The sequence below is a fragment of the Macrobrachium nipponense genome, chromosome 7, assembly GCF_015104395.2.
Source record: "Macrobrachium nipponense isolate FS-2020 chromosome 7, ASM1510439v2, whole genome shotgun sequence".
Classification (NCBI taxonomy): Eukaryota; Metazoa; Arthropoda; class Malacostraca; order Decapoda; family Palaemonidae; genus Macrobrachium; species Macrobrachium nipponense.
Genome location: NC_061109.1, coordinates 20,418,410 through 20,433,220, shown reverse-complemented (window position 1 = coordinate 20,433,220; position 14,811 = coordinate 20,418,410). Strand labels below are relative to the sequence as shown.

At 39.6% G+C, this 14,811-nt stretch overlaps 1 protein-coding gene across 1 annotated transcript in view; it reads right to left on the bottom strand.

Moving 5' to 3' along the window:
* Positions 1 to 14,811, bottom strand: part of LOC135217737 (dihydrofolate reductase-like) — a 189,940-nt gene that overhangs the window by 5,081 nt on the left and 170,048 nt on the right. Inside the window, exons 3-4 of the mRNA XM_064253737.1 lie at positions 13,136 to 13,262; positions 12,035 to 12,147 (exon numbers count right to left, since the gene is read on the bottom strand). Coding sequence (XP_064109807.1) covers positions 12,035 to 12,147; positions 13,136 to 13,262 — 240 coding nt within the window. The remainder of the gene's footprint in view (positions 1 to 12,034; positions 12,148 to 13,135; positions 13,263 to 14,811) is intronic.

Below are 14,811 nucleotides of genomic sequence, written 5' to 3'. Positions count from 1 at the left end.
GAGTCTCATTGCAGAACGATGTCGAGAAGAAGAGGGGAGTGCACCAGATACAGAATCTTTCACTGCAGCAGGATCAGCAACTAATGCCTGAGGAGAATGCAGTGTTGCTCGATGCAGAGAAGCGTCAAAAGTAGCATCGGGAAGAGCGTTCGAGCGTCTACAAACCTCCATGTCAGCGTCCATAAGAGCGTCCAGCGAAGCGTCCCTACGAGCGTCCAGCGAAGCGTCCCTACGAGCGTCCAGCGAAGTGTCCCTACGAGCGTCCCGTGTAGCGTCCCTCCGAGCGTCCAGAGCGTCAGGCCCCGCATCTTGACGAGCGTCAAAACAAACGTCACGTTGGGCGTCGAAACGAGCAGTTCGAAGCGCAGCAGAAAGACAAGACGCACGTTCCTTACTGCGCGGAGCAGCAGGCACTGAAGCCTGTCCAACAGGGGCAACGTCCTCATCACCAAAAGCGTCGAGATCGGAATACCGATCGTCCCGCAGAGAAGAGAGGGGAGCGTCCAAAGGAGAAGGAAAGCAATCCTTGCCCTGAAAGCGATGGGGTCTCTCTCTCTCTCCAAGGGAGCATGTGCCAGAAGACGTCTACCGTCACCTCTAGAAGAGCACTGGGGAGTAGAACGAAGTCTAGAGGGCGACAAACCAGGCGACGGGGAAGAACGAGGAGAAGGCGAGGGAGACTGCCTGGTCCTCTTAATCGGCAGTCTGTCATCCTTCCTACGTCGAGGAACTGCCTCCTTCTGCTTAAGCAAAGCAGCAAATTGTCGCTGCATAGCAAGGATGATATCTGTCTGAGAAGTCTCCTTCTTAGGAGAAGAGCTGCACCTGTGAGAAGGCGAGGGGACACCTTCTTCCTTCTCACAGGGACTGCCCTGGATCTAGAGCGACTGGGCCGCTCGAAGGCGTCATCGTCGGATGACGTCCTAGTCTTCTTCTGAGGCGGAAAAGCAGCGAAGCTTTCCGGAGAAGACCGCAAATCAGACAGAACTTGACGTGAAGCGTCTTGATCTTGGAAGGTCCTCTTCAGAGGCCGCGAATCTGAATGAGAATCCCACCCCTTGCAATCCTTAAGGAGACGTGCACGCGCACGCTCCCTAGCAGCCTGGGAAGCGTCTACAGGAACTGCTGAAGGGACGTCAGATCGGTGGGGGATCCCCGTAACCCTCCTTCGGCCTTCAACATGCCCTCTCCCTGAGTCCTGGGAGTCCGGCAGAGGTCCCAGCCTAGAGGCGCTATAGGGCCAATCTGACGCCCCCTCCACTTCACTAGGGGCACTATCACTGCACTTCACTTCACTTTGCCTATTTTCTAAGGCAAGCACTTTGAATTCTAGATTCTTTAATGAATCCAGAATAACAGAAAGGGCATTACCCTCTGCAGACACCACTTGAGGGCCCGAAGGCAACACTACGGGGTTAGGAGTTGCAAACTCTACAGGACTTACTCCTGGAGGAAGACCTCCCGATCCTATCATGCTCCAACTTTCTAACATAGGATTCATACGCCTTCCATTGTGAATCAGTCAAACTTTCGCACTCTATGCAGCGAAAATCATATGCACACATTTGTCCCCTGCAACTCTTGCATACTGTGTGAAGGTCCACCGAAGCCTTCGGTAGCCTCACCTTACATTCAACCTTGATACACACCCTGGCGCTAGCCGAACTAGACCCAGACATCTTATTAACCCTCTTACGCCGATTTGACGTATTAAACGTCAAGTCAAAATGTCTCCCGTATGCCGATTGGACGTATCATACGTCGGCTCAAAAAAGTTTTTTTAAAAATTCGCAGAAAAATACTTTTAGGCCTACCAGCCGAAAACTTTTGAATCACGCGCCTTGGGGGATGCTGGGAGTTCACAGATCAAGGCGTTGTTTTGTTTACAATCGCTACGCAGGCGCGCAAGCGCGAATTTATTTCTTATCGCACTAAAAAGTATCAGTGACACATCTCAAAAATTATTTTGTCACTTTGACATAATTTTTGCACCATTTTAAATTATCCTTTACATGAAGTATTATATATGAAAATGTGCGCAATTTCATGTAAAATACAACAAAAAAATACTCATGATTGTAGCTTTTATTAGTTTTGAAATATTTTCATATAAATAACAATAAGTGCCAAAATTTCAACCTTCGGTCAACTTTGACTCTACCGAAATGGTCGAGAAACGCAATTGTAAGCTAAAATTCTTATATTATAGTAATATTCAATCATTTGCCTTCATTTTGCAACAAATTGGACGTCTCTAGCACAATATTTCGATTTATGGTGAATTTATGAAAAAACTTTTTCCTTACGTTCGTGCGATAACTCTTCAGATAAATTTTTTCGTGCGATTGTCCTAATGTTTGCACCCTTTTAAATTAGCCGTTACATAAAGTTTTATATATGAAAATGTGCGCAATTTCATGCACAATACAACAAAAAACAACCCATGGTTGTAGCTTTTATCAGTTTCGAAATATTTTCATATAAATAACGTTAAGTGCAAAAATTTCAACTTTCGGTCAACTTTGACTCTACCGAAATGGTCGAAAAACGCATTGTAAGCTAAAACTCTTATATTCTAGTAATATTCAATCATTTACCTCCATTTTGCAATGACTTGGAAGTCTCTAACACAATATTTCGATTTATGGTGAATTTATGAAAAAAAAAAAAAAAAAAAAATACATTTCCTTACGTCCGCGCGGTAACTCTTCCGAAAAAATCAGAATTTTTTTTGTGCGATTGTCGAAATGTTTGCACCATTTAAAATTAGCTGTTACATAAAGTTTTATATATGAAAATGTGCGCAATTTCATGTAGAATACAACTAAAAATGATTGAAGGTTGTAGCTTTTCACTTTATTCGAAATATTTGCATATAAATCACGATAAATAGAAAAAAAACCACGTTCGGTCAAATTTGACTCTACCGAAATAGTTGAAAAACGCAATTGTAAGCTAAAACTCTTACGGCCTAGTAATATTCCGTCACTTTTCTTCTTTTTGAAACAAATTTGAAGTCTCTAGAACAATATTGTGATTTATGGTGAATTTTTGAAAAATATATTTACCTTCACTCTGCGCGCCGATTTGCGGCCGCAAGTCTCCGAAATACGTACATCGCATTATCCTAATATTTGCTCCTTTTCATATTAGCCGTTTTATAGAGTTTCATATATCAAAATGTGTGCAAATTTATGAAGAATACAATAAAAAATAATTAAAGGTTGTAGCTTTTTCCATCTCCGAAATATGTGCATCTAAAAAAAAATATATATAAAAATTTCGACATTCGGTCAAATTTAACTCGTCCGAAATGGTCGAAATCTGCAATTCTAATCTAAAACTCTTACAGTATCATAATATTCAATCATTTCTCTTAATTTTGAAACAAATTGGAAGTCTCTAGAACAATATTTAGAATTACGGTGAATTTTTTAAAATAACATTTTTTTACGTCCGCGCGTTACGATTTCGTACATCATTTTGTGATAATATTTTCCGGTGTTGCTTTTATTGTTTTACTATGTATTATATATCAAAATGATTGCAACTTAGTGTACAATACAACGAAAAAAAAGTAACTCGTTAGCTTTGACCGTTTTAGCACAGCGTGATTTGAATACAATTATCTATGATTTTTTTTTTCGCTACCATATATCGCATTATTTACATATGATAATGATATTATTTTTCATTTCTGATGATTGCATACTAAACTTCAGGCAATGACAAAAAAAATGAGCCAAAAATGAACTCTTAATCTTCAAAACTAAGCGCGCTGTGATTTTTTGAAAAAATTATTTTTTCCGCTTCCGCGCTCACTCCAAACCGGCGCCGGCATACAGGAGAGGTTTTGATTTTTAGGGCTTCGGCGTAAGAGGGTTAAAGGAAAAAACCAAGCCAAAATCTAAAACAATCCACAATCAACGTGTGCCTAGCTACCGATCCAATGTCAAAAAACCAAAAGTCAAGAGGATACTCAAATAGCAATAGCAGTTTTCCAAAATCCTGAGGCGGAGGTGCTGTAAACAGTTGTTTACAACACCGGCGACAGAGAAAATCTGATAGAAAATGGGAATGGTTCCTGATACCCGCCTCCCAGCGGCAGGAATGGGTACTAACCACCCTACTCCCACTACGTGTGTCGTAAGTTTTTAGAAATTCTGTCGGACTTCAGAGAATACAGCTATATATATATCTGACAGGTGAGTTTCATGAACAAAACATAGTATACATTGGTACATGGAGTCAAAGGTTTTTACAAATTAACAGTAACTCCAGATTCACAGGTCAATATATCAAGATAATAACACAGTATACAGAAATATGTAACCTCTATTATTGAGACTTATTGCAGTAAAACTATACTCCATGATTTTCATAAATCAAAATAGAAAACCTTGTTTCCTAAAACAGTGGGTTTTTTTCTCCATCTCCCATCACAATAAAAGATGGGAATTTGGAGCAAATGTGAGAGGGGATGTCCACAGTACAAACTAGTGACAAGGAAAGTTCAACTTGGAACTAACTGCATGGTTCTATATGACTATCTACTAAAATTCAAGACAGAGCCATAACCTTTCTCTGTGGTATATTTTGCTACTCTTCTTATTAATCGTTTTACCTGCTTGTGAAGTTTGTTTCATTAGTTTCCAACGGATGTTTAGTGATACACCAGAAATAGAATATGCATACATCTCTTCCATAAAATTACATGAAAAAGGCAGTTTAAACACAGAATATTTATAGCTAATTCACATCCGGTGAGGAAATAGTGCCCTCTGGTGGGTGTTAACTCTTTTGAGAATGTTAGTGTACGACGTTGCGCTTTGCGCTTGTCATTTGTTTGTGAGGTTTGTTTACAAATGAGGTTTGTTTATGTTTATGTTGTGAAATGGGAAGGGGAAGCGAATCGAAATGCTGTAAGCACTTGTCAGGTTTGATCTCAGAGGTAAATAAAGTCAGTTTTTTATGTCTGCCTTTGATTTATCCTGCCACACTGGTCTATACGATCAACAAATGATAGCAGAGCATGGTTGTGGCAGGAAAGAGGAGACTGACAAGTACTAGTTTAGAAGATGAGATTCGCAATCAAGTAGTGTCAGCGAATGTGGCGGTAGGCTGGTGTTGGCAGTTTTCGGTGCTGATAAGGGCTATGACTGCTGAAAACAAGAGCTGAAAGCATGGCAAATCATCACAAGCATCAAGAAAAAGAAACAAGCAGTGGTTGTTGCCCTGTCATTCCCACAAGGAAGTGAGATAAGGAGCAAGATTTTCGAGGAAGTGGACATTGATAAGTTGACAGTTGAAGATGGAATGAAAGTTTTGCTAAAACACTTGGACAAGTGGTACAAGAAGGATGAGATGTCAGCAGCGTATGAGGCATGGACAAGGTTTGACAGCTACAAAAAAAGAGAAGGAACATACAATGAAGAAGTACATTTTGGAATTTATGAAGAGAAGTACAGTTCTAGAGAGGTATACAAAGTAAGTATACCAAAATGTATTTTTGCATTTAAGTTACTATACAGTGCAGGACTAAAGATAAACAAATAGTGTTGACAGCAGTGTCCTTTAGTGAAACATAAAATGTTTGATTCCATGCAGCAAGCCATTAGGAAATTTTTTGGAAGTCAGGAAGTGTTATCATTGGGTGCAGTGTCAAACAGAAGTGAGAGTGAGACCCTTGCTGTGGTGATCAAATCTGAATCAGTACTTAGCATGGAGGAGGTAAATGTCATTATATTCGTAGAAGAGGACAGGGAAGTTTAGAGGAAGAGGAAGCATAGCAAACCGAAGTGAAACAAATAGGCAGAGAAACTGAGTTTACACAATTATATGGTAAGGTTAGTTAATGTTATTTATGTGGATCAGAGCACCACCTGTCTCCAACATGTCCAAAAAAATGTGTATGTAAGTAGTGCAAAGGAGAAGAGTTATATTCTGTTACTGATAATCCAAAAATGATGTCAGTGTTGATGACAGAATCTATTAATTGTGCTACCCTAGACAAAGTATGTAGTTCTACAGCATGTGGTAGTGATTGGTTGAAAGCATACAGTCTTTTTCAGACAAAGAAAAATTGCGAATAGAAGAGAAATTAAGTGAAACAATGTTTGGGTTTGGTAATGGTAGTGTTTATAAGTCAATGATAAAAGTAAAATTTCCAGTGAACATTGTAGGAGACAGAGCAAGTGTAATAGCAGATGTGGTGAACTGTTCTATACCCCTTTTATTTAGTAAAAAATCAATGAAGAGAGCACATATGAAAGTGGGCTTAGAAAATGATACTGCAGAAATTCATGGAAGAAAGTTGAAAATGAGGTACACTCCCTCAGGACACTATTCCCTTCCACTCAGGGATGAGAAAGAAGCCTGGAAGAAACAGAAGAAATAATGATGACCTTGGGAGATAATGAAAAGGAAAAGAAGAGATAGGAAAATTGCACCAACAATTCAGGCATCCCTCATCTAAAAAACTGATTCTGTTGTTGAAGGATGCTGGTGTTAATGATGAAATGTGCTACATGTATGCTGAAGAAGTATCAGATAGCTGTGAGATATGCATGAAATATAAGAAAACACCATCAAGGCCAATTGTTAGTGTGAATATGGCAAAGGAGTTCAATGATGTAGTGGCATTAGACCTAAAGGATTACAAAAAAGGGGATATATATTTTCTGCATATGGTAAATATGGCAAAGAGATTCTCAGTCTTGTGTGACAAGAAGTAAAGAACCCCAGGAGATAACAGAGAAAATTATGGAGACATCGTTGGGAACTGGTTTGGGACCCACTGTGAAATTCTTGTGTGATAATGGTGGAGAGTTTGCTAATAACACGCTCCTAGAAATGTGTGAGAACATGAACATTCAAGTGATGCATACAACAGCATACTCTCCCTTCAGTAATGGCCTGTGTGAGCATAATCACACAGTTATAGACAAAATGGTAACAAAAATGATGGCAGAGCAACCAGAACTGTCATTAAAAGTGGCTTTGGCATGGGTAGTCAACGCTAAAAATTGTCTTCAAGTAGTAGTAGTAGGGGGCTTTAGCCCTTATGAGCTCATGATGTAGCGAGTTGAAAGTGAGACTCAAAGGTTATCTGAATTTTTTATTTTGTTAATTTTCTGTTAAAAAAATTTGGTTTTGTTGTACATGAGGTGTGTCAGTATTTCATTCCACTGCTAACTGTCAATTGGTTCTTCCCAACAGGTGTAAAAGCTTGCCATTCAGGTGAGCTTCCTATTCAAGAGCTGGAACTTTGAAACTTGGACACCGAATATTTTGTGTCTAACTTGATATGTCACAAACCTGAGTCATTTAATTTTAAATGTTCTCGATGAAGGTTCTTGAGAAAGTAATGGTTGTTTAAATATTGTGCACCAGTGTTTGTTTGTTTGTATGGTGTTTTTACGTTGCATGGAACCAGTGGTTATCCAGCAACGGGACCAACGGCTTTACGTGACTTCCGAACCACATCGAGAGTGAACTTCTATCACCAGAAATACACATCTCTCACTCCTCAATGGAATGGCCGAGAATCGAACCCGCGACCACCAACCATACCACTGAGGCGTGTGCACCAGTGTTCCTTTTTGTTAATTATTGAACCTTATTGAATTTTATTTCATTTGTTTAATAAAGAACTATTTTATACAGAAGGATTTCACTTGTACAATAATACTCTCCTTGATTTAAAATAAGTCCTTTTTTATTCTTTTGTTGAGAGAAAATAAATTACTTTTCCACTCTGGTTTTCATGGCTTAACACACAGTAACAGAATATTTTACCAAAATAACCAAAAATCTTAAGGGACTCTTGGGCCAGTTTAATCCTGAAATCTAACCCAATATATTGGGGCTCTTCAAGCTGGTGCCCAGAAAACTGAAAACTGTGACAAGTATGCTGTGACCAGAAGAACCTGCAGGAACTAGGCAACTACTATAAGGCATCTTGTTACTTCAGTGTATGGGCGGAATCCTAACCTACCATGTGCCATGAGTGATGAACTTCCTGCACTGGAGGGTACAACTTCTAGAGAAACAGTTGCCAAACATCTCATTGCTTGCCATTCTGCAAGAAAAGCCTTTATTGCTGTTGAAACTTCTGAGAAAATATGACGGGCACTAAGACACAAAGTAGGGACCACTGGTAAAGTCCTTAAAAGTGGAGATCAAATCTATTTTAAGAGGGAAGAGCAAAAGGAATGAAAAGGACCAGCAACAGTCATTGGTCAAGATGGCAAAACAGTGATTTTGAAATATGGTTCAAATATTGTGAGAGCACATGAAACACATTCAGGAAAAACCATAAGTTTTGATAGAAACACTGAAGAAGGAAGAAATGCACTGCTTGATATGTTGAGGTATCAAAGAGAAAAGGATGAAAGACAATAGTAGGAACAATGAGATAGAAGCAGTTATAAATCCAGCAGAAAGTGAAAAAAATGAAGAGGAAGAACAAGAGAACCAAACCAAAGTTGAGGTCACTTCATCTGAAGATTATTTAATAAAGAGTACTTCAAAGATTGGACAGAGAGTAAGATTCCTGCCGAAAGTCTGATGAATGGCAGATAGGAACTGTTCACAGCCATGCTGGAAAATCTACTGGAAAATATAGTAGTTGGAGAAATATTGAACATAAAGATGGACATAATAACTGCCACTGACAGGAACACAGATGTAGAAAAATGGGTACCAGTTTTAGAAGATGAAGTACAGGAACCCAGTGAAATTGTAATGGCTTGTGAAAACACAGAAAGTCAGGAACTTGATAAAGCAAAACAAAAAGAACTAAAACCCTGGAATAATTTTAGTGTTTGAGGAAATTCCTAACTTGGGTCAGAAGGCATTGTCAGTACGATGGGTAGTGACAGAAAAGGAAAACAGTGAAGGGAAAAATAAAATTAAAGCACAGCTAGTTGCCAGAGGTTTTGAGGAAAAAGAAGAAATCCAGTCAGATTCTCCCACTGTTAGCAAGGAAGTGTTGAGGTCCTTGGTTGGTATATTGTCTTCCAAAAGATGGGCAGAGAATTCAATTGATATTATGGCTGCATTCCTATAGTGAACAGTTTGAGCGTGATGCATATCTTACCCCATCTGTTGAAGCTGGCTGTGATGATAGTGTACTATGGAAATAAAAAAAATTTGTATATGGTCTTAATGATCCTATTAGAAAATGGTATCTCACAGTGAAGACTTTCCTGTTGAAGATGGGATGTAATCAGGTGAAAACTGACCCTGCAGCATTCTATTAGTATTATGAAGGAGATCTGTGTGGCATGTTTTTGATGCATGTAGATGATTTCTTGTGGGGAGGAATAAAGAAATTTGAAAGTTTAGTCATTGCACAAATCAGGAATAATTTTCAGGTTAGGGAACAAAGTAATGCTATATTCAGATTCATTGGCTTGGATATTGTACAGAATAAGCATGGAGTCACACTTCATCACAATGAGTACAGGCAGTCCCTGGTTATCACAGACTCAGTCTAACGCCATAAAATCAGCGATTTATGGCGCCATAAAATCAGCGATTTATGGTGTCATAAAATCAGCGATTTATGGCGCCATAACAGGCCGAGTTCTGGTTATCAGCACCATAAGGTGTCTTATGGTGTTCCATAAGGCCTTACGGCACCATAACATACCTAACAGAGGCACCATAATAGTGCGAATGGTGCTGATAACCGGTTAACGGCGCCATAAGCACCATAAATCAGTTTCGGTTCATGGTGGTTTTCGCTTATCGGCCTCCCCTCGGGAACAGAACCCCCGCCGATAACCGGAGACTGTCTGTATTGTAAATCTCTTGAATCTATAACTGTAAGTGCTGAGAGAGTTTCAAATGAGAGTATGGAGTGTAATGAAGAAGAAAAGAAGGACTTTAGGAGTCTAGTAGGCCAACTAGGGTGGTTAAGCACAAATTCAAGACCTGACTTGTCATATGATGTATTGGAACTTAGCTGCAAAATAAATAACACTAAAGTAAAAGATCTGACTGAGGCAAACAAATGTTTAAGAAAAGCCTGTACCTTTGAGAACTGTATGTATTTCCCAGGAATGGGAGACAGTTTAGAGTTTAAGTTGGTTGTGTACAGTGATGCTTCTTATGCCAATCTCCCAAATGGATTTAGTAGTGCTGGGGCTTTGTGATTTTCTTAGTGGGTGAAAATGGAAATACAGTGGGCCCCCCGTATTTGCGTTCTCCGGATTCGCAGACTCACACATTCGCAGATTTCTCTCTGGAATGTTTCCCCGCATTATTCGCGGAAAATTTGCACATTCGCGGTATTTTTCTATGAGAAATATCCACAAATTCCTGGTTTTTTTATCAGTTTCATCATAAAATGCACTCTTTCTGACAAAACTATTAAAAAAACCAAGTATGAAAATTTTTAGTGGTTTTTCTTGAGTTTTAACTAACAAAATAGGCTGTTTTTAGCATTTTTATAGGGGTTCCAAACATTCGCGGGTTCTAACTATTCACGGGGGGGTCTGGTACGCATCCCCCGGCAATACGGGGGGGACCACTGTAGTTGGCCTTTGCACTAGGAGTCAACAAAAATAAGTAGGGTTGTAAAAAGCAATTTTTGTAGGGTTGTAAAAAGCACTCTTGCAGCAGAAAAACTAGCAGCTGCTGAGGCAGTAGATATGGCTTACTATCTTGGAAACATGTCCCAAATATTGTATGATGGAAAGAGAAATCTGCCTGTAGAACTCTGTGGATAACCGTTCACTTTATATGAATGTGTACTCAGTTAAAAATGTTTCAGAAAAGAGATTGAGAATTGACATAGCTATTCTCAAAGAATTGGTTCAGAATGGAGAGTTGAAGATATTTTGGGTAGATTCAAAAGCAAAGTGGGCTGATGTGTTAACCAAAAAGAATAGCTTAAGTGATTTAGAGTGGATCCTTGAAATCTTAAATAGATTATATAAGTAGATAATTTTATTTTTGTCCCTAAGCCATATAATGCTTGTTGCTTTGGACATGGATTTCTTTTGTTTTCTTTCAAAAGAAAGGGAATATCTTAACTCTCTTGAGAATGTTTGTGTATGACGTTGTGCTTTGCGCTCATCATTTATTTGTGAGGTTTGTTTATATTTATGTTGTGAGCAGGAAGGGGAAGCAAATCAAAATGATGCAGGCACTTGTCAGGTTGGATCTCAGAGGTAAATAAAGTAAGTATTTTATGTCTGCCTTTGATTTATCCTGCCACACTGGTCTACATGATCAACAGTGGGGAACTCCTAATGGCCTGAAGGAAGGCAGCTGATGAGCTTGGTCAGTATTTTACAGCAAAAGTAAACCTCAGCCAAAGCCTAATTAGTAAAAGAAGTTACCAGACAATTGTAAAACCTTAGGTAACATCCAATGTAGTGGGGTTTACCTTCCTTGATGCCTTATTAATTATATGAAATTTCAAAAGAAACATCTTTTTGAGCTTCTATTTTGTGAACAAATCAACTAAAAGGACTATGCCTTGACAGTTATTTTACTCAATCAAGGACTGAAACGTACAGTACTATATTGAAAATATAATGATCAATGCACAAATGGAGATGATCACTGAATGATGCACGTACGTACACAGAGAGAAGCAAGGTGGGAGTTCAATAGCCAAAATACTTTCACAGAAAACAGGCATAACCTGTATTCAAGCGCTATTGAAAGAATTGAAAAGAATGAAACACATATGAATCAAAATGAATGCGCAGTATCTAAACAACATCAGCAAAACTAAGGACAATTTCTTCTTCTTGTTTACATTCGTAAGATACACAGGGCAATGAGGCAACCATTTACATACTGCCTACCAAACCTCATGCACTAGTACTCACTCTTAGCTAATCTGCCTCTTTTAAGTATGACTCAGTTGTCCAGGGACAACACAGACTATAATTTGGCTCTACGTATATGATTGATGGGTTTTATCATATATATGTAATTGTACAATGAGATTCTGTACATAATCTATCCAATTTCTTTCAATATTGATTCCTTAACACATAAACAAATAACATACTGTACTAATTTGAATTTCTCCAAATCTAGTGGTGGCAAAAAGGTGTCACACTCAATGGTAGCAAGAATGCGTGTTAGGTAAACCCGATGCAGTTCCTCCGAGGTCAATGCCATCTGTATGAAAAAATGAACAAAATGTTACACTAAGATTGCAAAATTTTATACATACAGCACATTAAGTGGATATAAATACTGCAAATAACTTATTAATCTCAGCATCAACCTCTGCAGTACAGAAGTGCCTTGGTGCCTTGGTCATTATACTTTATACGCACTGAATGAAGGTTGCCGAGGAAAGAGTAACAAGCAAGTAGCTCCTGTGCTTAATGCCTAGCACCAGTGGTGGTAGCAAGAATGGCCTTGACAACTGGCAACTCAACAGCAAGTTTCAGGTAATAGTATTTACCAGCTTGGTGCACCTGAATTAGAAATGATATCACAAAACCAGGCAGGTTTTGTGATATCATTTCCAACCTCCTATGCAAGACCTCTAGCACATTCATGAATGTTTTACTATCTATCAGAGGAATCCCTGCTGATTTCCTCTCAAGACCTTGCTAGGATTACAGAATTCCCCTTGGCACATACTATATCCCCACAGTGCATCAGCAACCTAGACAGCATTTCTGAACCTTTTAAACCTATTGACTCTTGAAATAACTGTCATGTCTCAAAGAACCCCTTCTTGAAAATCACATTCATCTTTATTACTCTCTTTCTATTTTCTAAACCTAATGTTCTTATGCAAACATAACTAATTTAAGCAGAAAAGTCACTTGTTTTTCTCAAGTTTACTAACAACGCAAAATAAAAAAAAATAAAAAAACTTAATTTAAGACAGGAATATAATTATTGCTTAACAAATTTTTTTTAAAGTAATAATGCTGTACTATAACCAAAAGGACAAATCAATATACTCATTGATGACACTTCATAAGAATGTTGACAGTCACACACAAAATATTAACCATATCCATAAACAAAGGGTGCAGATAACAATTACCATAATCCTTTACTAACAAGGTTTAAAAAGGCATTGGATAAAGCATGGCAATGTCATATGAACAACTGCTGTATAAAGGACAAAGCTAGTCAATACTACCTCATATAAAGATGAACCTCCTATAACCCATACAGTCTCAAGTTTGTCATCTTGAGAGCGAGCCTCCTCTAAAGCAGCTTCAAAACTCTGGCAGATTATGCTCCCATTTGTATCTCCAAAGTATTCTCTGAGAAAAACGAAAATATTTCAGCATACAAGTCTAAAAAATCCTGATCTAAAATGGTATATGTATAATATAGTTTATAAGCAATATCAACATTTTGCTTCATACAACACCAAAATAAAAAAAATAAAAAAAAATAAGCTCTACAAACAGTGTACCATTTTCTGGGCTCAGCCCGTGTCGCTACATGAAATGTCCCTTTAGCACACATTTCTAAGGTAAATTAATGCTAACCTACCAGAGAAAAGCTAAAATGGAAATGCCAGAATATTCTAGCTCGCTCACCTTATATAAAAAGGTGTCGGTATGGTTTCTGGGGGGAGTGAAACCACTTACCATTTAGATTCATCCCTCTTTGAAATCCCTCTACCATAGAGGGGCCGATCCAAGGCCCACTCCTAGCTACAACTACTACTAGCGCCTCTGATGGTACCACCAGCGCCTCTACCGGCATCCTTTTCGTTAGCACTACTCAGACAGTAAGTGTTTTTTCTTGCTCTGTGTTTTGTGCTTGTTTTTTTGGATTATCCTACACCATGCAACGTCAAGCTATTGCTGCATCCAAGTTAAGTACTGCTAGAAGTGTTTCATGTCATTTTAGCCAGGCAAGTCCCCGTTTAACCTTTTTATTTCGGTTTTTAAGACGGCATCCCGGACGGCTTTGTTACTGAGCCGCCCTGCGCGGCTCGCTCCCACGTGTTTCATTGTTTCGGGCTACTTTCGGTCTCCTATACCGATGGTGCTCGAATATTTTAGCAGTACATGTTTATTACTATGGTTGTGCATTATTGATGTGTCATTACTTTTATTTATGCATTTTTCTTACACGGGGGTTTCCTTGAGTTCTCAGGAGCTCGTAGCCTACATCGGTCCTTTTAGCTCTGAGTTCATGCATGCATGTTCCTTTGTCTTTAGGTCTATGATAGGCTACCTTAGGACATACGTCCTTTCTTTTGGTCCTGAGCCACCCTAGCCACCACCCTACGTTCCTACGTATCAGTATAGGCCAGCTGGTTTGAGTTGCTAGTCGCCCTTCCTTCTTGGTTGGCTCGACCCAGCTTCTCCAGGACTGTTCTTTCTCTTATCCTCGTTTTTTCTTCCTTTCCCCCGTGCTTTTGCTAGGATGTTTTTGTATTCATGCCTTTCGAGACGATTCGAGATGGCCTAGGCCACCTCAGATCACTTGGTCTGTCTCACCGCGTGGCTCACTCCACAACCACGACGAGGCCAGGCGATCACCTTGAGCCACCCAGCGTCAGTCCCTCTTCCTTCCTCCCCCCTCCAGGGAGGAGATTCGCTCGTTCACGTTGTCCCTGGCAACCGATCCGAGCTCACTCCCTTCTTCTCCCCCTCCACGGGGGGGATACGGGAGTTAGTAGGGGGACACGCGACGCTGGCTTGGCTCATTCCGCTCTCATCATACAGTACTGGGGGGGTTCCCTGCTCGACCGAGCCTCGGTTGGCCACCAGGCTGGGCTGCGCTTGGATCTCCTCGGTTCTCGAGCCGAGCTCTCTCTCACCATGAGTCACCAGCCTTCCCGCTCCGGCGGAT